This window comes from Molossus molossus, unplaced genomic scaffold (genome assembly GCF_014108415.1).
Source record: "Molossus molossus isolate mMolMol1 unplaced genomic scaffold, mMolMol1.p scaffold_m16_p_10, whole genome shotgun sequence".
Classification (NCBI taxonomy): domain Eukaryota; kingdom Metazoa; phylum Chordata; class Mammalia; order Chiroptera; family Molossidae; genus Molossus; species Molossus molossus.
The window spans coordinates 38,366,743-38,393,245 of NW_023425345.1; the positions used below are offsets into that span (position 1 = coordinate 38,366,743).

The following is a 26,503-nucleotide window of genomic DNA, read 5'->3' on the forward strand; positions in this document are numbered from 1 at the left end:
TGCTTATCCCCACTTCTAAAAATGAATTTCTGATTGACATTAATGGTTCTGTTAAATCTCTACATAAGGCAAAGGCAACCTGAAACACAGTTATATTCTAAATCCCCAAAGCCAGTTTTGTTCCATTACTCTTTTTTTTCCCTGAAAAACTAATGATTCCACAAAAAGCAAGAAACTTCTATGAACTTGGGACAACTAGGGGGAATATAATCTTGCCAGGAATTTTCCGTGACTAACAAACACACACTTTGAAGAATGTACCTGGTTTTCAGTTGAACAGTTACTCAGCTCAAGTTCGCTGGAGCGTGTTAAGCCCCTCCCCTATGGGCCATTTCCTTTCTTTCAAGAAATAAAGGGAACAAAATTTAAAAATTGATTTAGTCCTGTTTCAGTATTAAAGGTCAGAGAAGCGAAAGCAATTTATTTTCTCAGTGTCTTATTTTCTTTTACAATATCATTCACGCGTTAATTCAGTCTCTGGCATGATTTCACGTATCCCGCTTCTTTCCTTTTTTTTAACTTGTTTCCACTCACATCAAGTCTTTTTTTCTTAAAGTTTCAAATTGCCTGTACTAACTTCACTCAAAAAGTCACCAAGCCACAAGATTCAACATGACTCTGTAATACACTGTTTTCAGAGGGATCTGAGTCACCTAGAATAACCAGAAACCTTGAGGTGACCCTACGCACATGCACACGTTGCTGTCAGATTAGCAACTTTGGAAAATGGAGTATTGCTACGGAAGCAGAAAGGGAGTTTTTCTATTATTAGGAACCTAATAAGTCGCAGGCACTATGCTAGACATCTGACTTTCATTACCCTATTCAATCCTCAGAAAACCGGTATGTCTCATTGCTACCTCAACAGATGGGAAATTAATCCAAAAAAGTTGATACCTATCCAGGGAATGACAAAGCAGATTTCATTCAGTTCTTTCATCTCTAAAAAGCCCATACTTTGCCCCACTGTATGGCACTGCCTCCCCTAGGATATTGCTGCTTCTAACCAGGTATTTAATCCTCCAAAAAATACTTCGCAAAACTGGCCTTTGGTGTGGGAGCAAAGCATTAACAAGACGATGAACTCAACATTGTGCTGCCTCTTATGTAAAGTAAACTAAAATCTTGTTAAATGCAAAAATTGTGTTTAACAATAGCAGAGTATCTGCTGAATCATTAGTTCTCTGAGATCATATAATGAGATGGTCCAGTGATCAGAATTGTAGATGAATATGCACCCAAAGGACTGAGGCCCTAAGAGGTGAATAATTTTCCCGTCACACAGCTAGTAAATGATAGAACTAGGATTCAAGACCTGGCCTTCCTGACTCCAAGAGCCTGACTGATCTTTCCAGTACACCAGTGGTTCTCACCTTCGGAGTGTATCAGACTCACTAGAGAGATTGTACAAAGCACAGGCACCCAAGCTTCAACTCAGAGCTGTGGAGGCCACATCTCCAGTCAGGACATCTGGGTTTGTGGTTTTTGTTTTTGAAAACAACTGCCCAGGCAACCCTGCTATATGCCCAAGTTTGATCGCCACGCTGCCACACCATAGTGCCTATGGTCCTAAAGAAATTGTCCTCATTAAGCAATTAGACTGTCTAGGTTAATTTTTTATATCTTAAGGGAGTTATTAATGAACTAAACAAATCATAACATTTCGTAAATTTTTTTTTAATCCTCACCTGAGGACACTCTTTGCATTCATAGAGCGAGAGGGGGAGAGGGAGGAAGAGAGAGAGAGAGAAACATCGATGTGAGAGGGACTGCAACCGAGGTACGTGCCCTTAGCGGGAACCGAACCCAGGTCTCTCTAGACTGCGAGCCAACACTCCAACTGCTGAGCCAAACCGGCCAGGGCAATTTTTTAAATCTTTATATTGGGCATGATAGGTTTTATTTCTTAACTTACTTGAACTTATTTGCGTTTCATTGTTCTCAACTTAGATTATACCCTTTTTTTTTTTTTTTTTTTTTTTTATCCTCACCCGAGGACATTTTTCCATTTTTTGTTCAGATAGAGCGGGAGGGAGAGAGAGAGAGAAACATCGATGTGAAGGGACACATCGAGTGGCTGCCACCCGCACGACCAACAAGGGCCGGGGACAAACTGCAACCGAGGTACGTGCCCTTAGCGGGAACCGAACCCGGGTCTCTCTGTACCGCAGGCCGTCGCTCCAACCGCTGAGCCAAACTGGCCAGGGCGATTATACCCTTTTTAAATAAGAATTTTTTGTTTGAGAGCTAACTTGCACAATCCATTGGTTTGCTTTTACTCAGCACTCTTAAAATTTCTCTGATAAATGTTACAGGTTCTTCTTTGCTTCAGGGCACCAGACAATTTACAAAGATTGCCCTTTTGTTTAAGGGACCTTACTATTTTTTTTTTAAACAAATTTTTTTTCTTTATTGATTTTTAGAGAGGAAGGGAGAGGGAGAGAGAGATAGAAACATCGATGAGAGAGAACATCGATTGGCTGCCTCCTGCTTGCTCCCTACTGGGGATGGGGCCCACAGCCTGGGCATGTGCCCTGACCACTGAGCCACACCAGCCAGGTGACTTTTTTTACTAAATTAAAATATTAAGCAAATATTTGTGGGTTTTAGGGACTAAATAATATAGTTGAAGAGAGGAACTCAGTAAACTGAATAAAGATGAAAAACTCTCATGATTATAAAAGATTCAGTTAGCCCTGGCCAGTTTGGCTCAGCGGTTAGAGCGTCGGCCTGCGGTCCAGAGAGACCCAGGTTCGGTTCCCGCTAAGGACACGTACTTCGGTTGCAGTTTGTCCCCGGCCCTGGTTGGTCGTGCGGGTGGCAGCCACTCGATGTGTCCCTTCACATCGATGTTTCTCTCTCTCTCTCCCTTCCTCTCTCTCCCTCCCACTCTATCTGTACAAAAAATGGAAAAATATCCTCGGGTGAGGATAAAAAAAAAAAAAAAAAGATTCAGTTAGCTTCAGTGGTCCCCAGGAAACAGTGATCAAACCTCTTTGTGAATACCTCCAAAGTGAGGTCGTGAGGATTGTAGAACTCCAAGTTCAGGACCTCTACATTGTTTCAAAAGCACAGTATAAATGCCAGCGGCCACAGAAATGTGCCCTGCTCCTGCCAAGAACAGGGTTTCACGAACGGAAAAGCAGCAGTCCCTTGGCTTGAGTTTTCCTAAATGGCGAGGACTTCTTCAGCTCTCTACCTTCTCTGTTTTATGCCATCAAATAAAGAATATATGAGAAGGGAGAAGATAAACCCTTAGAATCTAAAATAATTATATTAAGTTCTTCATTGGTGAGGCTTCAGTGAAATTTTTGAAATTATATTTTTCTTCACTCATTTTGATTCCATCTACTTTTTCTTACCTTTAATTAATGTCTCACTCATATTCGAAAAAGAAACTTTCAGAAGAGCCGATGTCTGTTGAGGGTCCATCGGCATCATTGCGTCTGGCCTCCGGGCTTGTCGTTATTACAGCAGAAGGGGGTCTGCTCAGCTCTGAGAGGTTCTTGCTGTCCTTGAGTATACAGAGGAGCCCAGGGTGTCTTCTTTTAGCAGCAGTTATCTGCTGTCTTTCGTCCTACCAATGCAAAAGAGCTGGTAACCAATTTCAGGAATCAAGCTCCCACTCGTGATTCTATTAGTGTTCTTACAGTAATTAATCTTAATTTAATAAACAAAAGTTGAGTCCTTTCAATGAACTGGGCACCATCAAGCATAGATGAACAAGAATTGATGAGTTAAAAACCAGAGGTGTAAATTGAAGCCCTGGCTTTAAATGGACATGACTTTTCAGAGTCAGTGTTTCTCCAAGTACGATACCTGCACTATCAGACCTGCCTGGAGAGCTAGTTAAGAACTTCCTGGGTCACATACCAAACCTATCAAGTTAAGGTCTCTGAGGGTGGAGTATCGAAATCATTCATAACCAGTCCCCAGATTAGTCTTATGCCTACAGTTTGAAAACCACTAATACCTTGTAGCTGCCCTGGACAGTTATACAGGGAAATGGTATTTGTTCATCATTAATTATCTGTGGTATCACTCCAACTAGAGTAGTTCTCATCTTGGGATCAATTAAAATCAACTAGAGAACTTGATGTGAAATGCAAACTCCTGATTTATACCCCAGTAATTTCTTATTTAGTGGGTCCAGGAATGTACTCTGTGTGTGTGTGCATGCGCGCCCGTGTGCTAAGGTTGCTGACAAAGGCTTGGGGATACAAATACCTGAGGATTAATTGAGATTATGTTCCTTATTGGTAATGAGAGCTTCTGCAAGAACCTAAATTCTGTATGGCTCAGCTATCTAAATTTTAAAATGTAAATAATAACACCTACCTCACAGGATTGGTAGTTTGATTTATTTATTTATTTTTTTTCCTTTATTGATTTTAGAGAGAGAGGAAAGGAGAGGGGTAGAGAGATAGAAACATCAACGAGAGAGAACATCACCTGGCTGCCTCCTGCATGCCCCCACAACCTGGACATGTGTCCTGACCAGGAATTGAACCGGCGACCTCTTAGTGCATGGGTCAACACTCAACCACTTGAGCCACACCAGCTGGACTGATTGATTTATTTTTTTAAAATGTACCCCTCCCCCCACTTCTCCCAACCTCCAGTTCCTGCCTCTGGCATCACCAATCTGTTCTATGTATTATGAGCATTTGTTTTCTAAGATTACACATATAAGAATGATCATATGGTATTTGTCTTCCTCTGTCTGACTGGTTTTACTAAGATTATGTCCTTGAGGTTCACCCATGTTGTCACAAATGACAAAATTTCATTCCTTTTTATGGCAGAATAATATTCCATTATATATATATATATATACAATTTCCTTATCCATTCATCCATCAATGGTCACCTAGGTTGTCTTCCATATCATGGCTACTGTAAATAATGCTGCAATGAACATGGGAGAGAGATATCTTTTCAAGTTAGTGTTTTTGCTTTTTTGGGATAAATACCCTGAAATGGGATTGCTGGGTCATATGATAGGTTTGTTTTAAAATTTTTTTTTTTTCTTTTATCCTCACCCGAGGATATTTTTCCATTTTTTGTACAGATAGAATGGGAGGGAGAGAGAGAGAGAGAAACATCGACGTGAAGGGACACATCGAGTGGCTGCCACCCGCACGACCAACCAGGGCCGGGAACAAACTGCAACCGAGGTACGTGCCCTTAGCGGGAACCGAACCCGGGTCTCTTCGGACCGCAGGCCGACGCTCTAACCGCTGAGCCAAACTGGCCAGGGCTGTTTTAAATTTTCTGAAGACTCTCCATACTATTTTCCATAGTGGCTGCACCAATTTACAATCCCAGCAACAGTGCACCAGGGTTTCCTTTTCTCCACATCCTCACCAGTACTTTTTATTTCTTGCCTTTTTGATAGTAGCCATTCCAACAGGTATGAGGCGATATCTCATTGTGGTTTTGAATTACATTTCCCTGGTGATTAATGATATTGACTATCTTTTCATGTGTCTATTGGCCATCTGTATGTCATCTGTGGAAAAATGTCTATTCATATCTTCTGCCCAGTTTTTAATCTGATTTTTGGTATTGAGTTGTATATATTTTTTTATATATTTTGAATATTTGTCCCTTGTCAGACATATGATTGCAAATGTACTTTTCTATTCAGTAGGTTACCTTTTCATTTTTTTTGCTGGTTTCTTTTCTGTGCAGAAGTCCCACTTATTTCTTTTATTCTTTTATTGATTTTGAGTTAGATTTTTTAAATTGCCTAGACCTATGTCAAGGAAATTAACACTTATGTTCTTCTGGGAGTTTTATGATTCCAGGTATTACATTCAAGCCCTTAATCCATTTAACCTAATTTTGGGGAATGGTATCAGATGTTTCAGTTTCATTCTTTTGCATGCAGCTGTCCAGTTTTCCCAACACTACTTATTAAGGAGACAGTCCTTCTCCCTTTGTATATTCTTGGTACTTTCATTGTAAATTAATTGATCATATATGAATGGATTTATTTCTGGGCTCTCTATTCTGTTTGATTGACCTATGTGTCTGTCTTTGTGCCGATAACATATTGTTTTAAATACTACAATTTTGTAATATAGTTTGAAATCAGGGAGCATGATGCCTCCAACTTTGTTCTTCTTTCTCGAGATTGCTTTGGCTATTCAGGTTTTTTGTGATTCCATAAAATGTTTAGGATTATTTGTTCTATTTCTTTGAAAAATGCCATTGAAATTTTGATAGGGGTTGCACTGGATTTGCAGGTTGTTTTAGGTAGTATAGACATTTTAAATAATATTGATTCTTCCAATCCATGAAATAATTTTTTACTTATCTGCATCTTCTTCAGGTTATTTCATGGAGACCAGGAATATACATTTTTAATATGCATACTAGTGATTCCCATGCAGTTTGATTGGTGGATAATATCTTGCAAAATACTCACCTAAAAGTACTGACCTGTTGTATGGCAGTCGGCTATAATATCTAGCACTCTGTGTAGGATGTGGGAGGATTTAAAGTGTTGTTTAATTCAAAATTAAAAGAGTATGGTGAGATTCAGACAAGGCATGTCATATAATGCAGCTAAGTCATTGATTTATTTTGACTCACCACAACCATCTATTATTTGGATCAGAAAACTCAGACTTTTTAAATTGGACTATGTTCATTCAAATATGTCCTCTCATTTGAAATCATAAATCAATATATAAAATATAGATTGAGTCATCATTTCCTGAAATAGTAATTATATCCTAGAGCAGTAATGTTGTAAATTAGTATCTGGGTGCTGTTCAATACTGCACTGGTTGTCTGAGGTACAACATGGTATGAAGTATCCTCTGTTTTCAGAGTCATGAAAACCTAAAGAAAAAGAAAATCTATGCATAGCAGCTTACATCATATGTGAGGAAACCCACTGCTAGAAGGGTGGACACTGAGGTCATCTTCCTCTTCTTGCTGTCAAGTAAAAAGTTATCACAGGTCAAAGTCAAAAAACTCCACAGAACCTTAGATAAATTTTTCATGAATAAAATCGACTGTGCAGAATCAAAAGAGAACCTTCTACAAATTTAGTTATTTAAAAGGGGGGGGGGAATTGAAAGACAAGCACCACATTACCACATGATCTTATTCATTTGTGGAACATAATGAACAAAAAATAAAATAAAAGGGGGGGGGGAATTATACAGATTTTAGATAAACTTATCCAAAAAATCCAATATATATTTGTTGTGCAATTAAGATAAACTATATGAAGGAAAACATTTGACCATGAAAAACATATTTAGCATGCTAGGATCCATCAAGATTAAAGAGCTGTAAAATATCTTCTGGAAGAGCCAGAATGACCTTTGTTGAAAATGTCCCTCAGGCATTTTGATACCAGATGTGGATAAAGCATTGAAGACTTTTCCTAATTTCTGAATATTTTTAGAATTGCAGTAACACCCCATGGAAACAGCTGACCCTACCTTGCAGAAAAACAGTGGCTTAGAGACAGAGTACATGAACTTGGCCATATGTGGATTTAATTTCCTTCCCTAATCACCTTCATATAATTCCCAGGATGGCCTCTGAATGTGGCCTTGCCTGATGCAAATGAGACGTGATTCCTCTGACTACCTGAGATCAACTACTTATTACCCAATAAAAAAGCCTAGGGTAGCTCTCTCACAGAGATAAGAACCCTGCTACTAAAGATCAAGGAATAGATGAAAACGTTCTCCATCGAAGGGTTAGGACTGTCTCTGCTACTACATCACGATAAAAACTACAGGTGAATTTTCTCTGCTATTAACCTTTCTAAAGATCCAACCTTACTTTCCTTTTCCTCGCTAGTAACATATCATACAAATAATTCAGTGAAATTTTATTTTATCAAAATCGGTTGGAACCAAGATCATTTTATTAATATTGCATTTCCTGACAACAGGGAAAACACCAATGTAATCTAAGCACTTCTGTGCGGAGGCGAAGCAGAGACTTCCATCCACGTGAACCATTGGAATAAAAGCTAGAGCAGCTTTCCTTTTCCCTTTTTAAATTAGAATATTTTAAAAAATCAATTACAATTCCATGAAAAGTTCATGAGCTCATGTAATTATCTTGCTAGGCAATAATTGCCATTTATATTAGAAAGAGACAATATAAAATTTGTATTTGTTTTACCCATTACAAATTTGCTTAAATTGTTTCTAATTATGTTTCTGCTGCTAGGACATCTTGTTAATCTGGCCAGTTAAACAAGCTGTTTCAAATTTGTGCTCATGAGACTCTGTAAAGACTGATCATTTATAAAGGCTATGTAAAGGCTGGTAATTTTGCACTGAAAACACTATTTTCCAGTGCAAAATAGCAACAGTCCATGTATAAACACAGAGATGCCTTATAGGGCAAAGGGGATGGGGCAGGATATATTTAACTTACTTTCACTCACTCTGCAGGAAGGTTCAAAATGCAGTTTTTACTGGTTGTTGGAACTGACTTTTTCAAATCTTTATCAAATTATGAGGAGCAGGAATTACACCAAACTGACTTTGAATTGCATGAAATTAAGCAAATGGCTCTTGAGGAGAGATACCTTCTCTGAGTGACCTTACAACTAAAACCAGTTTTTGAGAATTATAATGGAACAAGTCAGTGAGAACAAGAACAGGTGATGGTGATGCTGATCTTTGTATATGGATTTATATTTATGTTTTAGCTGTTTGAGAAAGTCAAAGAAGTCTGTCCAAATGTGCATGAGAAGATCAGAGCCATCAAATCAGACCTCAACCACAGTGACCTGGCCATCAGCAAGGAGGACATGCAGGAGCTCCTGTCCTGCACAGACATCATCTTCCACTGTGCTGCCACCGTGCGCTTTGATGACCATCTGAGGTACTTCCTGTTCCCCTCTCACAGCTGTGCGTACTCGTGTGCAAGTTTCTTTATGGTTTCTGCTTTTAACAAAATGATATTCTTAGTGAGAAAAATACAAAGGAATAAAACTCCAAAACCTCACATTCTGGAGCTAACCATTTAGTATTGTGGAGAACATTCATTCCAATTTTTCTTTATGCATCCATAATAAAACAGATGTATGTTCAAATTTATTAAAATGTCATCATATCAAGCCCTGGCCGGTTTGGCTCAGTGATTGGAGCGTCGACCTGCGGTCCAGAGAGACTGGGTTCAGTTCCCGCTAAGGGCACGTGCCTCGGTTGTGGTTTGTCCCTGGCCCTGGTTGGTTGTGCAGGTGGCGGCCACTCCATGTGTCCCTTTCACGTCGATGTTTCTCTCTCTCTCTCTCTCTCCCTCCTTCCCACTCTATCTGAACAAAAAATGAAAAAATGTCCTCGGGTGAGGAAAAAAAAAATGTCATCATATCGAGAGTGGTTTGCTAACCACTCAATTATATTTGTGTTATCTTTCATTGTCAGTGAACGTTCTTCTATAATATGTAATGACTACATGATATTCCATTGCACACATATGTAATATATTCGACCAGTTCTGTATTGGTGGACATTTTTTTGATTGTTTAATTTTTTCACTATTGTAAACAACTCTGCAATGAACATCTCTGTGCATACATGTTTTTTTTTGTTTTTGTTTTTTTCACCCTTGAGTGCTTCCCTTTGGGTAAATTTCCAGAAGTGGAAGTGTTAGATATGTATCAAATGTGCCCAGATTATAAACAGTTTATATTTTGTTATGTAATGCTCAATTGCTCTTCAAAATGTGGTATCATCAATTTACATTGTCCCTATGCCCATGAATGCTTGTTCTGAAACCAACAACAATACTGTATTATAATTCTTTAATTCTTTTTAACATTGTCAACATGATAATGGAAATGGCATTGTATATTTAAATGTTGATTGACACTTTATTCTTTTGTAAAATACCTATCCATGTTTTTGTCCTATTTTTCTTTTGAAACATTTTTTTCCCTATAAATTTTAATACTTCTTGAAAGATTTAGCAATTCTTTGTTTTTTATAAGGTTCCAAATACTTTAACAGTTTATCCTTTGTCCTTAACTTTGTTTTTCTTATTTATGCAGTTACTTGAATTTCTTCTAGTATTTTATTGTTTCATTTTTACATTTCAATCTTGACCTATTTAAAATGTATTTAGCTATAAAGAGGAATGAGTAGTCAGGAAAGTTTTATAGAAAGAAAAGTGATGTAGATATAAATGCAGAGTAACCTTTTTTATTATTTCTAACAGATGGTTACTTCTGAAACATTTATTAAATGGTTTATTTTCACTCTTTATTTGAAAGGAAACATATTAAATTCTCATTTTTAACTCCTTATTTAGTTTCATTAATTAGACTTTTCTCTTTCTACATCATAGTATTTTCATTACTGCAATTTTTATTTTATTAGGCAAGTATACACACATCGTTCTTTTTAAATAGGATGTTCTTGACTATTCTCACCTGCTTATACTTCTGGATTAAACATACAATTTTTGCCAGGTTTTTCAAAGGGTTGGAAATTTTATTGGATTCCTTTGAATATGTGGATTCATTTAATAAAAGTTAACATATTTAAAACATTTGTTCTTCCTATCCAGGAACAATATATGTCTTTCTATTTATTCAATTTTTTCTGTCATGACCCGTAATAGAGTTTTATCATTTTTTAATATAGAGTCGATTCATTTATTATTAATTTGAAATATTTTTAAATGTTGAATTTTGAATGTGTCTTTCTTCAATTGTATTCTCTAATTCTCTAATTGTTGTTTCTATACAAGAAAGCTAGTTTTCTTTCACATAAGTTTTATAAATGGACACCTTACTGAATTATCTTACTGGTCATCCAAGATTTTTTTTTAGTTGCTTCTGTTTGTTTTCCAGACATACAGTTATAGAATCTGACCCTGAGTTTGTGACTGCCTTCATATCTGTTACTATTTATATCTGTTAATTTTATTTTCCTAATTGCAAGGCTGGGACTTCAGAGCAATGCTAGGAGCAGCGATTGTAGCATGCTTGACCCGGACTTTGAAAGCCGTGCTCGTGACTTACCTTGAAGCATGATACAGGCCAGCTGTATTTCCTTCTGTTTAATTCTCTCTAGACATGCTGTGCAACTTAATGTCATCGCCACCCAGAAGCTCTTGCTCATGGCCAGTCAGATGCCAAAGCTCAAAGCCTTCATACACCTCTCTACTGCCTTCTCCAACTGTAACCTGAAGCACATCGACGAAGTTGTCTATCCGTGCCCGGTGGAGCCAAAAAAAATCATCGACTCGATGGAGTAAGTTGCATCAAATGAGGGGGACGGGGCTGGGCAGATTGTTGTTCTCACGGATTCTTTGTCGTCATTCATTAATGAGGTGACACAGTGGAACACCCTTGAAACAAGGTGCTTTGAAATGGTGCTAGCTTTAGCTGCCCTGTCCCTGCTATTCCTTCCATCCCTAGGTCTAGTTCAGTAGTGTAGTCTTGTTAAGTAGGTTAGGTTTGAATCAGGTACTTGGGGGAGACTTTACATAGAGGCGGTTTCTTATTTCTTAAAGAACGCAGCATTATCACTAGAGAAAATATAGTGTATAGTATGAAAGTTCAGAAGACAGGGTTTGGGGTCAGACCGACAAGGGTTCAACTTTAGTCTCTGCAACTTACTGGCTCTGTGATGCTGAGCAAGTTCCTTGGCCTCTCTGAGCTTCAGTTCCTTCATTGTAAAATGGGGCTAATAATAGTGCCCATCTTATAGTTGTGGTGATAAACAGATCAACACAAGCAATTATTGCAGTGTTAGGGGGCTTTCAGTAGCAGATAATAAAAAGGTTAAAACAGAAAAACTAACAGAGAAGAGGAATTTTTTCCAGATCTGGCAGGAGTCAGTCTCTTAACCTGTTTGGCCAAGATATACTTTCCTTACTTTCCTATTGTACAGGAGAAAGAATATGTAGCATTTTTTTCTTCTTGCCAACTAACAGGAACCTCTTTATCCTGAGGCCCCAGCCTCAGCATAAGTATGTTTCTGCTTTCTGCTTCTTTGTTCTTCTGCTCCATTTACTAAGTTAACCTTGTTCGTTTATTTATTTTTTACTCTGCATAAAAAGTATTATGGCAGAGAAAATAAGACTATTTCACGGTGAATTTGCCAAATTTTAATGTCATGAAAGACTGTGCATTTCCATCTAAGATATAATCTTTAAAATGAAGTTTTGACTAAATCAAGAGTTCATTCCCTTCAGGGCAAACATTTTTATCTCCTGTAGCTCTGAGAATAGATATTTTTACCTGTCATAAAAAATATCCAGGACAAAGAAAAATGAAAGTCATTTAAAGGACCTGGAGGTTACTTAAAGCTGCTAATAAATCATGCTTTGCTTAACTGGGGAAAAAAAACCTCTCAGAGTGCAGAGTTTGTCAGAATAGATCTAGAAAACACACTCTGATGCCCAACATTAGGGCAGGATGGTCATGTCTACAGCCTCCGGGCATTTTTAGGGAGGAATAGATTTGTTTGTCAGCGAGCTGCCTCCTTAAAGTGCTGCCTCTTGGTACACACGGTGCTTACATACTGATATGCCCAGGAAATGGAAGGCTTCCTTTGATTCTAGACCCTGGCACTGAGACTCCACAGACTCGGTCCACGGCTGACCCTCTGACACCTGACAGGTTATGGCACAGTCTGAGGCAGCACCGAAGTCTCAGAGTGCACCAGGGAAAAGCGAGAGGCGTGAAATCCTCAGTTCACCCACCATGAAGGTTTCTCCAGGTACTTCATACAATTTCCTCCCTCCCAAACCGTGTCCAGACACTCGACACCCCTAGATTTCAAAGAGGAATAAACTCACCTTCCAAGGAGGTGTTGATTTATCTGCAGGCGTTCAGCATTTCCCACACTCCCCCGCTTATGTCAACCCATGAAAGCAGGTAATTGCTCCATGATTTAGGATCGGACTGTCATTGACACTTGTACAAAATGTATGTTTCTATCATTTACTGCTCACCACAGGGAACAATTATTTAAATAAATATGCAGCCAAACAGAACTAGGAATGAAATTATATTTTATCTCAGCAGAATACATTTTGAATGCAATTAAGGAACTTAGGTATTTAAAAAACAACAACATCAACAACAACGGGGGAAGTCATAACCACCATTTATCGATTCAAAACTGTATGTTCAGAACCACTTGTTCAACTGCATCTCTCGCCTCCCCTTACATTTGTGCTACAGTCACACAGAGGAATTACTCGTCTCTCTCATGCTACCTGCCTTGGCTTCTCATGTTTCTGCTCCTAAAGAGGACTTCACCTCTGCTTCAGGCGTCAGAGCCTCCCCTGGAACTGCTCAGGCTTCAGTGGCCCCAGGGTAGCCCATGCTCATTCTAAATGTCTGCTTGTTTTTAGACCATAAGCTTCTCAAGGGAGGGACGGTGGCTGGCTCCTTCTTGCTCCCCAGCGCCAGCACATAACAGGGACTCAATATTTGCTGAATGAGTGAAACTCTCTGACAGCACTAGATAATCACTGTCCACACTGTTCTGGCTGTGGGGATTGATTGTTGGTTTGTTTTGACAAACACAAGAAGAGACGACAGAATTCCATAGCAAGTTGATATTCTTGGATGTGAAGTCTTATGTGTAAAACAACTATAAAATCAAATAGTATCCCTGTTTCTGATAACCCACTTTTTCTTCTTAAACTTCAAATAAAACCTAGGTGTTAGTGTTTTGGATAACACTTTGAACAAAGCCCAGCAACCCATCACCTACTACTTCATTGTTCATGACTGTTTCAACAACCTATATCAGATGGAAATTTCTGAAGTTCAAGAATAACAAATACAATTAATGTTATTCTGAATAAATATTAATTTACCTAAATCCAGGTTTAGTTGCTTTGTTTTAAATATATATTTATTCTCTGATTTCTTCTGTATTTTGTAATGGATCTAAGGTTAAAATTAAATTATTTCCCAAGATTTTTAGGTTTCTGTTTCCTTGAAAATTTTTATTAACAATAACCCATGGGGTTTAACACTGTCCTTGTTCTTGATGATCCAGTGGTCCTCATTTTAAGAAAAGGAACCAGGAATTAGGCCACAGGAAGATCTTAAAGCCATACTCTGGGCTTTGTGATCTCAAAATCACCCATGTAAATGTGCTAATTAACTAGATGTAGGAATATTTTCACAAGGTATGCATATACAAAATCATCGCAAAGTACACTTTAAATAATTCACAATTTTGTTTGTCAATTTTGCCTTAGTGGAGCTGAAGCATATAAACATAAACAATAAAAAGAAAAGAAAAGAAAAGAAGAAAGAAAATCGCCCATGAAAAACTGAAAGGAACTTTTTTATTTTCCAAAAAAACAGTTTAATGGGAATTCCAGTCTGGAAAATAAGAGAGTTTATATTTTTTTTCCAAAAACCCTCCCAATTGTGTGAGCCCAAGTGATCCTGCTCAGTCTTGTTAATAAAGGGAATGGGGCTGGGAGCTTCCACCTGACCCCTTCCATCCCTGCCCACCCTTCCAGCCCACCCCATTGTCTGTCCACCCCCAGCCAAGGCTGCCAGGACTCAGCTTCCTTCCTTCAGCCCATATCTGACCCTTCCAGAATTATGATGACCCTGAACCATTCCCCAAATATAAAATTTGCTTGTAGCAGTATAAAAACTTCAACATAAACACATTTTAATAACCTCAGTTAAGAGTTAATGCTTTTAGTTGGAATGACAAGCATGGCCATTCATCAGCACTAAGCAACTGATTGCTTTGCTTGGCTCTTACACCTGCATTGTCTTCCTCCCCTCGTCCCAACAACTACAGACATTTTGTTTAGATTTTTTTTTTCCTTTATTGATGTTAGAGAGAGAGAAAGGGAGAAGGAGAGATAGAAACATCAATGAGACATTGGCTGCACACCCCCCACTGGAGATCTGGCGCACAACCTGGGCATGTGCCCTGACCAGGAATTGAACCAGCAACCCTCTTGGTGCATGGGGACATTCAACCACTGAGCCACACCAGCCTGTCAATTTGTCTATTTTATAAAGTGCACGTAACCGACCAGAAAAGATAGGGCTTCGGGGCTGGTGTTTTCCATATTTTTCAGGCCAAGCTAACTTCTCTTAGGGGAGCCAGTGAAGGAGAAAAGGGCTTTTGCACCTTTATAAAAACTTGAAATAACTAGAATTAGGACTTAGAAAAATGTATCTGTACATATCACTGCTTTCTTTGACATCCTCAGATCAAGCTAGTAGACACATTGGGAAGGGAAGGACGGCTGTGAATCACCGTGGAGCAATTATTGTCAGCAGAGACACGTTCAGCCGTTAATCCCTTCACGTAATATCGGAGGGTTGCTATTGTTACCACTACTGTACTAGGGGACAAAGGTTTAGTGAAGCTAAGAAACTCTTTGGAGGGCTCTCATCCAGTAAGCCACAGAGACAAGTTCCTCCATAACCACGTGATTCTGACTACGTGGCTTTGTCCAATGCAAACAGGGCAGGGCAGACTTATGTATGGCATGTGGTGGAGGGGGCGACACACCAAGGTGACGGAATTGCAGGCAGCGGGAGGACTGAGAAGACGGGCCTAGGAAGTAGACTTGGAAGGATGGGTGAGACCAGGGCACAGGCTAGGCAGTGGGACTGGAGCCGGCACGCCTGGGCATGTCTGGGAGACAGACGTCCTGCCATTTTGGTAGCACACATGTTGTGTGCAGGGAAGCCGTTAGTGATCAAGCTGGAAAGACGGGCCGGGGCACACTGTGGAGGCTGTAACACCACGCAGAGGACTGCACTCAGCTCTGTGGGCTGCGGGATCCACTGACGAGGGCTGTGTGTGTGTGTGTGTGTGTGTGTGTGTGTGGGTGCGTGTGGTGGGGGGGGACTTTAGTCAGTTGTTTGTTTTGATTAAGGAAAGACTTGGATGAAAGTGAGCAGTAGGTCATTAGGTCATAAGGTCATGGCGGGGAAGACACAGGCTTGGGGAGGAGCCAGCGGCAGGCAGACCCTTTGCCTGGACGGTGGTGGAGAGGACTAGAAACCGAGGTAAAACTCCTGCTCGAATTTGGAGAAGAAATACAGTAAGACATGGCTAATGCTTCGTCTATGGCCCTAACACATATTTAATTAGCTACCAGATTAGAATGTGCATATATTCACAGCTTACATTTTTAGTACCGGGAATTTAATTCTTTTAAAGCTTCATTCTACTGAAGTTTTTACTCAAAGGAACGATGCCTTTTTGAGACCTAATCCCAGTTTATGCAAGTCATAATGACTTAAATGTGTGGGGTTCTTTTAAATTCGTGATTCCCCAATCTGCCTGGCCACAAGAATCGTCAGATTATTAGGTCATCAGCCCTAAAAATTAAATTAAGAGAGCCTCTGAGAGCCTTCCAGGGAACCTGGAAGGTCACCCGGCCTCCTGTAGGTCCTGTTCACGCAGGCGATTTGGGGAACTGGGGCTCTGAAGCACTTTCCCGGGGAGCAGTTCTCACTGGCAGTGGCTTCCCTGGGATCCAGGAGCCCCCCCCCCCCCCCCCCCCGCTCTCCCCACCTTCCGCTGTCTTTTCATTTCTAGATGCTTTAATTCAATAAAAAGCTCCCGTTAGATCTGTACCTACTAAAAATCGCACCTTTGAAGCCCCCAGGCCACCAGAAGGCACAGCTAAATTGCCACGTGAAAAAGAAAAGGTGTTTCTTGATCAAACACAGAGCAGTCAGCTGGGGCGGGCGAGCCGCAGGGAGGGGGCGCTGCCCTGGGCCGCAGCAGCCCAGCCCCCACAAAGGCCGGGCCAGGAGAGGGGCCAGGGTGGGAATACGGTGTGCTGGGTGCTGAAGATCACATTGGTGACAGGAAGACAGTTTATCTATGCTGGGGGTGTGGGTGTGATTTTAGCATTTGTGCTTTTCTTTTCCGGACTGTATCATTTCAACGTGGCATCTGAGTAGCTGACACAAAATGGAAAAGTCTGTGTACTTTTAATGTCACCAGGCTGAACAGCTGTCACGCTGTCAGGCTGCTGGAGGCCGGAACAAGGGCTCAGTACGTGAGGAGGAAACACAAAGGCCTGTTCCACACGAGCATTCGGCCCAGAAACGTCTAGACCCCTCTTCTGCCCACTGAACGTGTAATTCACTCTGGAGCCCACACTGAGAAACTGAAGTTGGTCAACATATATAGACTTTTCGCCTCTCAACCCTTTCCCCACCACCACTGCCTCATGCTCTACAAAGACATCCCCTCCCTTCCTTTCCCAGGTCCCACGGGCACACCTCCGGGAGCCCAGCCACCCTCCCCCCGCCCCCCAGCCCAGCTGACCAGACCTCACACACAGCGGAAGTGGCCCATCCAGACGGCCCGTGGGCGAGCCCCCAGTCACTGAATTCCATCACTGCTTCCTGGGGGCAGGAAGGGGATTGGACCCTGTGCTCCCCTGGACTCACTGAAAAGTGGGGAAGCAGACCCCGGAGCAGGTGCAATGGCCTCATCACTGCCAGTCGAGGACAGAACGAACTCGGCAGAGAGGAGAGAGCAGCCGTCACTGTGCAGCAGCGTATCCAGTGCGGACTCGGAAAGCTCCGCCCGTACACGGGCCGCGTGCTCTGCGCGTTGAATAAGAGAATTAGGGAAACGTGTGTGTGTGTGTGTGTGTGTGTGTGTGTGTGTGTTCCTCTTGCTGTCTTACTCAGTAAATACATACATTATGATGTTATGAATGATATTAAGAGGTTGATTCAATAAGTTTCAAACCAAAAAGCTAGTAATATGTAGAGGAAATTGTGGGCATGTATAGGTACACACACATTGCTTTCTGAAAACTTTAATAACTCATTTCTTCTTTTGAATCAATTTTAGTTTAGAATATGGGACCCCCTGGGTTCAAAACACCTTCTTGAGTATACCAAAGGGCATTTGGTTAACTTCATAAATGGACTCTGACTTATGTGTGCCTTTTCTCCATGCTGACTTATTTGCTGTTTTAAAAACGGACGGAGAACAAACCACAGCAGCAAATCAAACTTGGGTAAAGAAGAGCATGAATCGGTTATGCCGACTAGGGCATCCCGTAACCCAGGGTGTGCGTACTTGCCACACTCACCTCTTGCAAACTCGGGAAGTGGCTGGATGAGTGGTCTGTTTGGCTGCATTTTAAAACCAACTACTGCCTCTGTAGATATATGCTCCTTGATGGTTTTACCAAAAATAAGAATGTTTTAGGTGCTTTAAGTGAAGTTGCGAATATTTCTCTTTGTCCTCATGATAACCTAAAAACTGAGCACGCATGTAATTATTGCCATTTTTCACAAGTAAAAATGGGGGAAACAAGAAGATGATGCAGTTGAATACAGGTTGAGCGACGGGGGTAGAGGCAGGCCATCACGGACACTACAACCGTGTCCTTAGAAACCCATGAAACCCACATTTTCTAAGACGCTAACTCAGCCAGCTTGGTCAGCCCTCTGAGGGGGACCCTTCTGGTGAAGACCACTCCAGCCAGCAGCTGGCACCAGCCACGTGACACACTCCAGCTGCATTGCTGCGTCTGCTGTTTTCTTAGAATATTTTTCTTCACAGCTTTATTGAAATTAGGCTACTTTTCCATCAAATAGGTGAAATGTAATGTTATGTGAATTACATCACAATAAAGCTATTAAATAAAAGAAATTAGACTGTATTTATTCTGACCCAGTTTTTGTAATCTGTATGGTTTTGCAGGGAAAGAAAATGGTCTTAGGTTAGTTAATGCACCATGGACCCCAGAACAAGATAAGGCAAAGGTAACATTATTATCTGAATTAGCCCACACTCTCTTCCAATCCTCAGGTGGCTGTAATATTGGAATATCTATTTTTTCTAAGTATTTGGAGTTATTTTTAATTCTGGGAACTTCTCAAACAGTCCCTATTCAATTTAAATTAATACCATGGCTTGTGTGGTTCAGTGGTTAGAGTGTTGGCCCAAGAACCGAAGAGTCTCAGGTTCAATACCCGGGTTGCAGCTTCAATCCCCAGCCCAGGTTGGGGTGTGTGTAGGAGGCAACCAATCAATGTGTCTCTCTCACATCAATGTCTCTTTCTCTCTCTTTGTCTCTCTTCTTCCCTCCCTTCCACTCTCTCTAAAAATTAAGGGGAAAAAAGTATCCTCGGGTGATATATATATATATATATATATATACACACACACATATATATATTAAAAGGCATTTGATTATCTAGAAAACATTTAGCACTAGTAGGAGCGATGAGAAAAACCAAACATTATAGATGATGTTCATATTCCACTCCAACATCCAATGAGGGGTGTGAAAATGGAGAGTGGTGTTTCTGAATAAGTCTTGGCAAAAACATGTTAAATGCTCGACAATGTGTAATGGGAGCAAAGTGGTATTATCTAGGGTTTTTCTACAATCAAAGTAGTATGCCTGAGCTCACTTCTATAAGATAGGAATACATGTATCAAACCACACTAACACAGCATGTCACTTAATTTTAAAAAATCATAACAAGTGGTGATGGCCAGAGGGAAGGGGGGTGGGGGCTGAGCAAAGGTGAGGAATGGGGACATCTGAAATAGTGTTAACAATAGAAATAAAGAAAAAAAAAGTTTGATCAAATAGATCTGCCAGCAAAGAGAAACATGAAATATTTAATTGACAGTGATTTTATTGCTCTTTGCAAGAACTACTGATGGACTCTGAGATGATCAAAATAGTTCTGACACCTTTAAAGAAAAGATTAGGCTGATGTCATGGTAACTCAGTTGTTTGTGCTACATATCTCGCCATCAGAAGTATTCAATACTCACCACTGAGCTGCTCGGGAGTACTGGAACCCCACTTGAAAGACTATTAGTAGTTATTACCGCACTTCGGAAGTCGTTGGAAATCTCTGGAAACGATGACCGAGCTATTAGCATAGACTCTAAACAGACCTTCAAAATACATTTCATAGATTTGCTAAAAACCGATGACAAGTCTGCCAACCATAGCTGCTGTCATTGGTTGAGGCACTGAATGGAATTCTAAACATCCAAAGCCGAAGTTGGCAAGATTGGTGCGCTAGATTTGAAGTGGACGACGGGGTGCGCGGGGCGCCCAGAGCCTCTGGACGTAAAGGTTGCACAGCACGCTCCCGGCTCATGACTGGCGCTCACAAACGTGCTCGATGGCTATGTGCCTATGAACCCGTCGGAGAGGAAGTCATTGATATGGAGAGTACATGTCATAATGTAGCAGATTGCATAGCTGTTAAACCTACCCGTCTGGGTGGGCGAAGGTAGGATTCACCTGGGAAGACTGGGCTGGGCAGTGGCGAGCCAAGCGCTGGCCGTCACGCGTGACTTGGACAGGTGCACCCTGCGCCTCGGTACCCAGCGCTGCGCTCCGTTCCAGAACTCCCGCTAGACAGTGGAAGTTGCGTTTGACGGTCTGCGCCTCACAGGGTCTTCTTCTCTGTTGTCTAACATATGTTGCTAGAGTCCTTTTTCCTCGGTCTGCTTTCAGATGGCTAGACGATGCTATTATCGACGAGATCACACCCAAGCTGATCGGGGACTGGCCCAACACTTACACCTACTCCAAGGCCTTGGGAGAGACGGTGGTGCACCAGGAGAGCGGGCGCCTCAACACTGCCATCGTGCGGCCGTCCATCGTGGGCGCAACCTGGCAGGAGCCTTTCCCAGTAAGTCCACGCTCATGGATTCCTTGCTCGGCTTCCGAGCCAGGGTCTCTCTAGCGCAACTACTCTCTGATCTCTCCCCTCCCAATCTCCCCCAACCCCTCTTCTCAGGGTGTACGAGGGCAGGGAATCCAACACAAACCCACTATATCAGGGCAAACTTTCACATTTGGTTCAGGAATTATTCAGCATGAGCTCTCTGGGACTTACACCCACTGATCTAGAGTTGGGTGGAGATCTTAGATGAGCTTGTCATTAACTCTAGTCTTAAAATTTCCGTGGAAGATAGTTTTATTTCTCGCTTTCCCACTATAGTTTAAACATACCAGAATGTTCTGGATGGCACAGTCGCTGTATTACAACTGCCAGAGTAAATCGGAGTCACAAAGCTCACAAAGGTTCTCATTTTAGGAGTAATAATGTTTAACTGCTCCAAACTTCTGAAAACCCTCTGGATTACACCACTTGCTTTGAAGCAATTCTGTGACTTTCCAGGGCCAGAAAAATTTGAGCTGCACTACTTACTGACAATGCAGCCTTCTGAGTTATCGCGGACAACCGGCTGTTTCTAGCCCCTTGGCGGAGGCGATCGAATGAGACGGGGTGTGGGGAGTGCCTAGCAGTGCCCCCGAGTACAAGGCTCAGCACATCATTCCTTCCTCTTCTCCTCCCTTCTCTCTCCTCTCCCGTTTTACACATGCTTTTTAACTTTTACGGAGAAAGAAACAGACATAATACGGTCAACTGACTTGCTTAGGGCTGAGGAGACACATTCAAAGGGGCATTTTCCTCTGACTCCTAAACACAAGCTCTGAGCAAGCGAATACAAACACATAGAGACAGTATGGATGGTAGGACTTAAAATTCTCAGGAGATGGATAGTTCCTACAAATCATGTTTGAAATGTTCCCCTAGGATACAAATCAGGCCCCAGGTAGAGGAAAATGATGGTTGATGAATTGGTTAGTAGATCATGATGTTAATACAAAGTCCAATTAATCCCGAAGGTGTCACTAAAACAACTTGAGACTATCCATGACTCCTCCTGGCAGAATTTTAATTCTTACACAAGTAAAGTGCAGAGACTATGCAGTGCTTTGCCATTGACCTTTGTGATGTGAGAAATTCTGGATTAGTTAGTTATATTGGCTGGGGTCTCAGGGCTCCTGTTTGAAATGTGTTAAGATTAGACCGCAAATGTGCCAAAGATATTAAAATTTTCTGTGTATAATCAATAGAGATCTTCTTCTTTATTTTAGGGTTGGGTTGATAACACAAATGGACCCAGTGGTCTCATTATTGCGGTATGTATAATAATGTGGAAATGACTTCTTGAAATGTAGTAGAGGGACAGTAATTAACAACATTCTTGCCCTGGCCAGTTTGGCTCAGCGGTTAGAGCATTGGCCTGCAGTCCAGAGAGACCCTGGTTCGGTTCCCGCTAAGGGCATGTAACTTGGTTGCAGTTTGTCCCCGGTCCTGGTTGGGTCCTGCGGGTTGCAGCCACTCGATGTGTCCCTTTCACGTCGATGTTTCTCTCTCTCTCTTTCTCTCTCTCCCTCCCCCTCTATCTGAACAAGAAAAGGAAAAATGTCCTTGGGTGAGGATAATAAAAAAAAAACTAAAACAACATTCTTGGTGTTGGCTTAACCTCATTGATCCAAAATTATAAATATGACTTTACTAAAGCATCTTATCTCAGTTATGCTGATTGGGAAATTGAGGCAAGACAAAATTACTTTTATTTGTGGATTTTGTTATCAGAAAAACAGACGTACTGTGATATCAATTACTATTTAGTTTTCTTTTTAGAAAGCATTTGAGCATGGAGGACCATGTCTGTAGTTCCCTCTCCATACCACAAGATGGGGGTGTTTCCCCTTTTCGTTGTTCATGAATAGCTTGAATTAATGCGCAGGATGCAATAAAAATCATAGTCACAAAGATTATTACATTATTAGATATAAAATACTTATAAGAGCTTGTGTGTGTAAATATAAATTATATAAATGCATAAAATACATCAATAACCAATTCTTAATAGATACAAGAAAGAGAACTACCAACTGGAGCAAAGATTTCAGATTAAGAATTACTGGATATAGGAAATACTTTCAACAATCCTCTCACAGACAGGGAGCGACGTCAATGGCTCCTCAGGGCCAGCAGCCCTTGTGCGGGTCTCCCTGCCGCGGAGACTGATCCAGTCTGAGCAGGTGCTTCACAGCTCGTATTTTAGAAGCAGAACCACAACTCCACTCTTTAGGACAATGAAAGGCAATTCATTTCTCTGAGTTTAAATCTTGCAAACCTCATACTTCACACTCTGCCTCTGTTCTCAGAGGTAAGTCCAAGATTAATTAGATTGCAAATTCTAGCCCAGCTGGTGTGCCTCAGTCGTTGAACATTCACCTAGAGGTCACCGGTTCGATTCTCGGTCAGAGCACATGCCCAGGTGGTGGGCCCCATCCCCAGTGGGGGGCATGCAAGAGGTGGCCGATCATTGTTGTCTCTCATCAATGTTTCTGTCTCTCTCTCCCACTCCCTTCCTCTCTCTCTAAAAATCAATAAAGAAAAAAATGAAAAAACCATCTTCGTCCCCTCATTCATTCATTTGCTCACTCATTGCAGTGCTCTGTGCCATGTGCTGCTCTTTCCCAAACCCCACAAGACTATGTCAGTACTTACACGCCAGATCTCCAAAGTCAGTAAAGAAAAAAAAATTTAGATGCAAATATAAGACAGAGAATTAAGACTACTTGTCAGAGGTAGTGATGATGCACTTTTTTTATTTCTATTTTTCTAGCAGGCTTTCTCTGTTCTCTACCTGCCTTAGAATGTAATTATTTTAACATGATCTAGAGTGCATTTTATTACATTGTTTACAAAACTGTACATTTATTCAGTTATCTAATATTTTCCAAACTGATTTCTTATGTCCAAAGGAAGGGAAATCAGTTACAAGAAAACAGAAACTAGGAACCTAAGAAAGTACTGACAACCACTGAAGTCAATGCTGGAAATATGCAGGGTATAAATAATTTATTATTTTATCAAATAAACACAAGTTTTTGTTTATTAACTGACATGACTTATTTGTTAACATGAGTAATTCCCAATTCTTGCATCTGTATAACATCAGTGATCTGTGACATGAACTAAGATACCAAAGGAAAAGTAAATAAGGGTGGTCTTTTCCCAAGTAATAACAAAGTTGTTGTTAAATGGTAGCATTTTATTCATTTTAAAAAATAAGTATTTCTTAAACTTTTAGTGTCTGCTATTGCTTATAAGTTAATAAGCACTAGCAGAAAGCAATATCATTTAAGAAATAGTAAACTCCTGACCTGTTTGGCTCAGCGGTTAGAGCGTTGGCCCATGGACCAAAGAGTCCTGGGTTTGATTCCGGTCAAGGGCACGTATCTCAGTTTCAGTTCGGTCCCCAGCCCTGGTGGGGTCATGCAGGGGCAGCCAATCCATGTGTCTCTGTCACATCGATGTTTCTCTCTCTCTTTCTCTTTCTCTTCCTCCCACTCTGTCTAAAAATAAATGGAAAATTTATTTTTTAAATCCTCAGGGTGAGGATTTAAAAAAACCAAACAAACCAAAAAAAAAACCCTTAAAAGAAATAGTAAACTCCCTGGCCAGGTAGCTCAGTTGGTTAGAGCATTGTCTCCAAATGCCAAGGTTGCAGGTTTGATCCCTGGTCAGAGCACATACAAGAATCAACCAATGAATGAATGTGTAAATTGAGGAACAACAAATTGATGTTTTTCTCTCTCTCTCTGTCTCTCAAATTAATAAATTAAAAATTTATAAAGGAAATGGTAAACTAATACAGTATTAATGGGAAATTTGGGAAAAGTTAATTCTTAAAATGTCTTATGAATTAATTTTTAAGATGTGAAAAACTACTCTTGATTTTTGTTAATTAACTAAATACATTACCTCTCACAAATTTGAGGACTTTCACTCCATAAAAGAACCTAAGGACCACTCACTAGTGGTTTAAGAAGTGTTGGCATTTGAGATGAACGTGGCTGGGAAGGTGGACAGGCTGGGAGATGTCAGCCCGAGTTCAGTGACCTAGTAAGCATGAGTCAGTGGTAGCTGTGATCACTAGCAGCATCCGCCTTAGCTCCAGCTGTTCCTTAAGACCTGGTTCAATATTTTAGTTCTTCTTTCTGTGCAGACTGGGAAAGGGTTTCTCCGTGGCCTGAGAGCTACCCCCATGGCTGTGGCGGATATGATTCCAGTTGATACAGTCGTCAATCTCACCCTGGCCGTCGGATGGTACACAGCCGTTCACAGGTGCGGAGGCCCAGCTCACTTTCTTTCAAAGATTTGCTCATAAGGGAGGGGGAACCTATTAGGCCTGTTTTCAAAATAGATGAATTGTATTGTAGAAGACCCCAAATGTGAGAGGGTGTCTGTTTCAATATTTTACACAGTTTCAAATATGCATCATACACGCATTGAGTTGTTTTATAAGTACTGCTTAGTACTTTGTTGATCATAAAGTAACACATGCTTTACATTATTTAACCATATAATTCTTGATAACAAAAAAGCTTTTCTTTCTGTATGGTAATCTAAACTACAGCTACCTTTGTTAAGGCAAAAGAGATCAAAGTGGATGAAATGAACACATATTTTATATTTCACTGCTCAGTTCCTGACAAATGCCTAAAGTTCAGATCACCATGTATGGGGTATCTCCTGACATGAAGGGGAAAAAGAGGTTTTTCATATAGTTGGCTCTGTTAGTACATGATAAACAGAATTAACTTTTTCTTATTTGAGCCAGACGTTTAGATTTTTTCCAAACCTACAGGACGTAGCTGGATTTAGGATGGGAAATGTAGCCTATATTTTTGCCCAATAAACACATCCATAAATTAGAAATAGGATCTGCTTTCTCATCATCATGACACCTTCCTTTGCTCCACAAATATGTCAACCTATTTGAGATCTTTCACACACACATACACACACACACACACACACACACACACACACTTTTCCTCGACTTCTTCCATTTTGCTTATTAACCCAAAGAAGGAACAGAAGGAATTTCTTAGGTTGCCTTACTCATGGGAATCATTAAAACAACTCTGTCTAAATATTATTTTCCCTTATCCTTCTTTGATTAGTTCACCATTTTGTTATATTTATCTAAATTTTCTTCTATTTTCTAGACCTAAGTCATCGCTAGTCTACCACTGCACGTCCGGTAACTTGAACCCCTGTTACTGGGGCAAAATAGGTGAGTGCCCATAGCAACATAACTACACAACTACTGTGTCTACCACAGGGAAATATTAGACAAAGTGTCGTGGAGCTTAGAGTCTAATGGGGGGGGGGGGGAGATAAGAGATAAAATAATTACAACTTGTAGATGTGTAAGAGTTAACTAGAATGTACCAAAGAAAGGTGTGTGGGAACATCTGCATGATTGTAAGCAATAAGGGGTCCACTGGCTCTAGAGATTTTTTAAAAGAAGTAAAACCATTGAGAAGTCAGCGATGACCAGCAACGTCGGTGACCGAACACTGCTCCTGCTGGGCCGCTGCTCCCATGAACACAGCCAGCCCCATCGCCACATCCCTGATGGTGTGAAATGACAAAGCAGATGTAGAAAAGTCCAACAGTAGAAACTTTTGTTGTTGAGTCAGTGATACTCTTCATTAATTATGCAGCTAGCCATAAGAGTAACCTTGAGCCCTGGCTGGTACGGTTCAGTTGGTTGAGTGGCGTCTGGTACACGGACAGATTGCCAGTTAGATTCCGATCAGGGCACCTGCCCAGGTTTCAGGCTTGATTCCCGGTGGGGGGTGTTCAGGAGGCAGCCGATCA

At 40.9% G+C, this 26,503-nt stretch overlaps 1 protein-coding gene across 2 annotated transcripts in view; it reads left to right on the forward strand.

Moving 5' to 3' along the window:
* Positions 1 to 26,503, forward strand: part of FAR2 (fatty acyl-CoA reductase 2) — a 113,849-nt gene that overhangs the window by 78,193 nt on the left and 9,153 nt on the right. For both annotated transcript variants that reach the window (XM_036252853.1, XM_036252854.1), the window contains 6 exons: positions 8,696 to 8,871; positions 11,067 to 11,246; positions 20,473 to 20,650; positions 21,907 to 21,951; positions 24,840 to 24,958; positions 25,846 to 25,913. In XM_036252853.1, the coding sequence (XP_036108746.1) occupies positions 8,696 to 8,871; positions 11,067 to 11,246; positions 20,473 to 20,650; positions 21,907 to 21,951; positions 24,840 to 24,958; positions 25,846 to 25,913 (766 nt within the window). The remainder of the gene's footprint in view (positions 1 to 8,695; positions 8,872 to 11,066; positions 11,247 to 20,472; positions 20,651 to 21,906; positions 21,952 to 24,839; positions 24,959 to 25,845; positions 25,914 to 26,503) is intronic.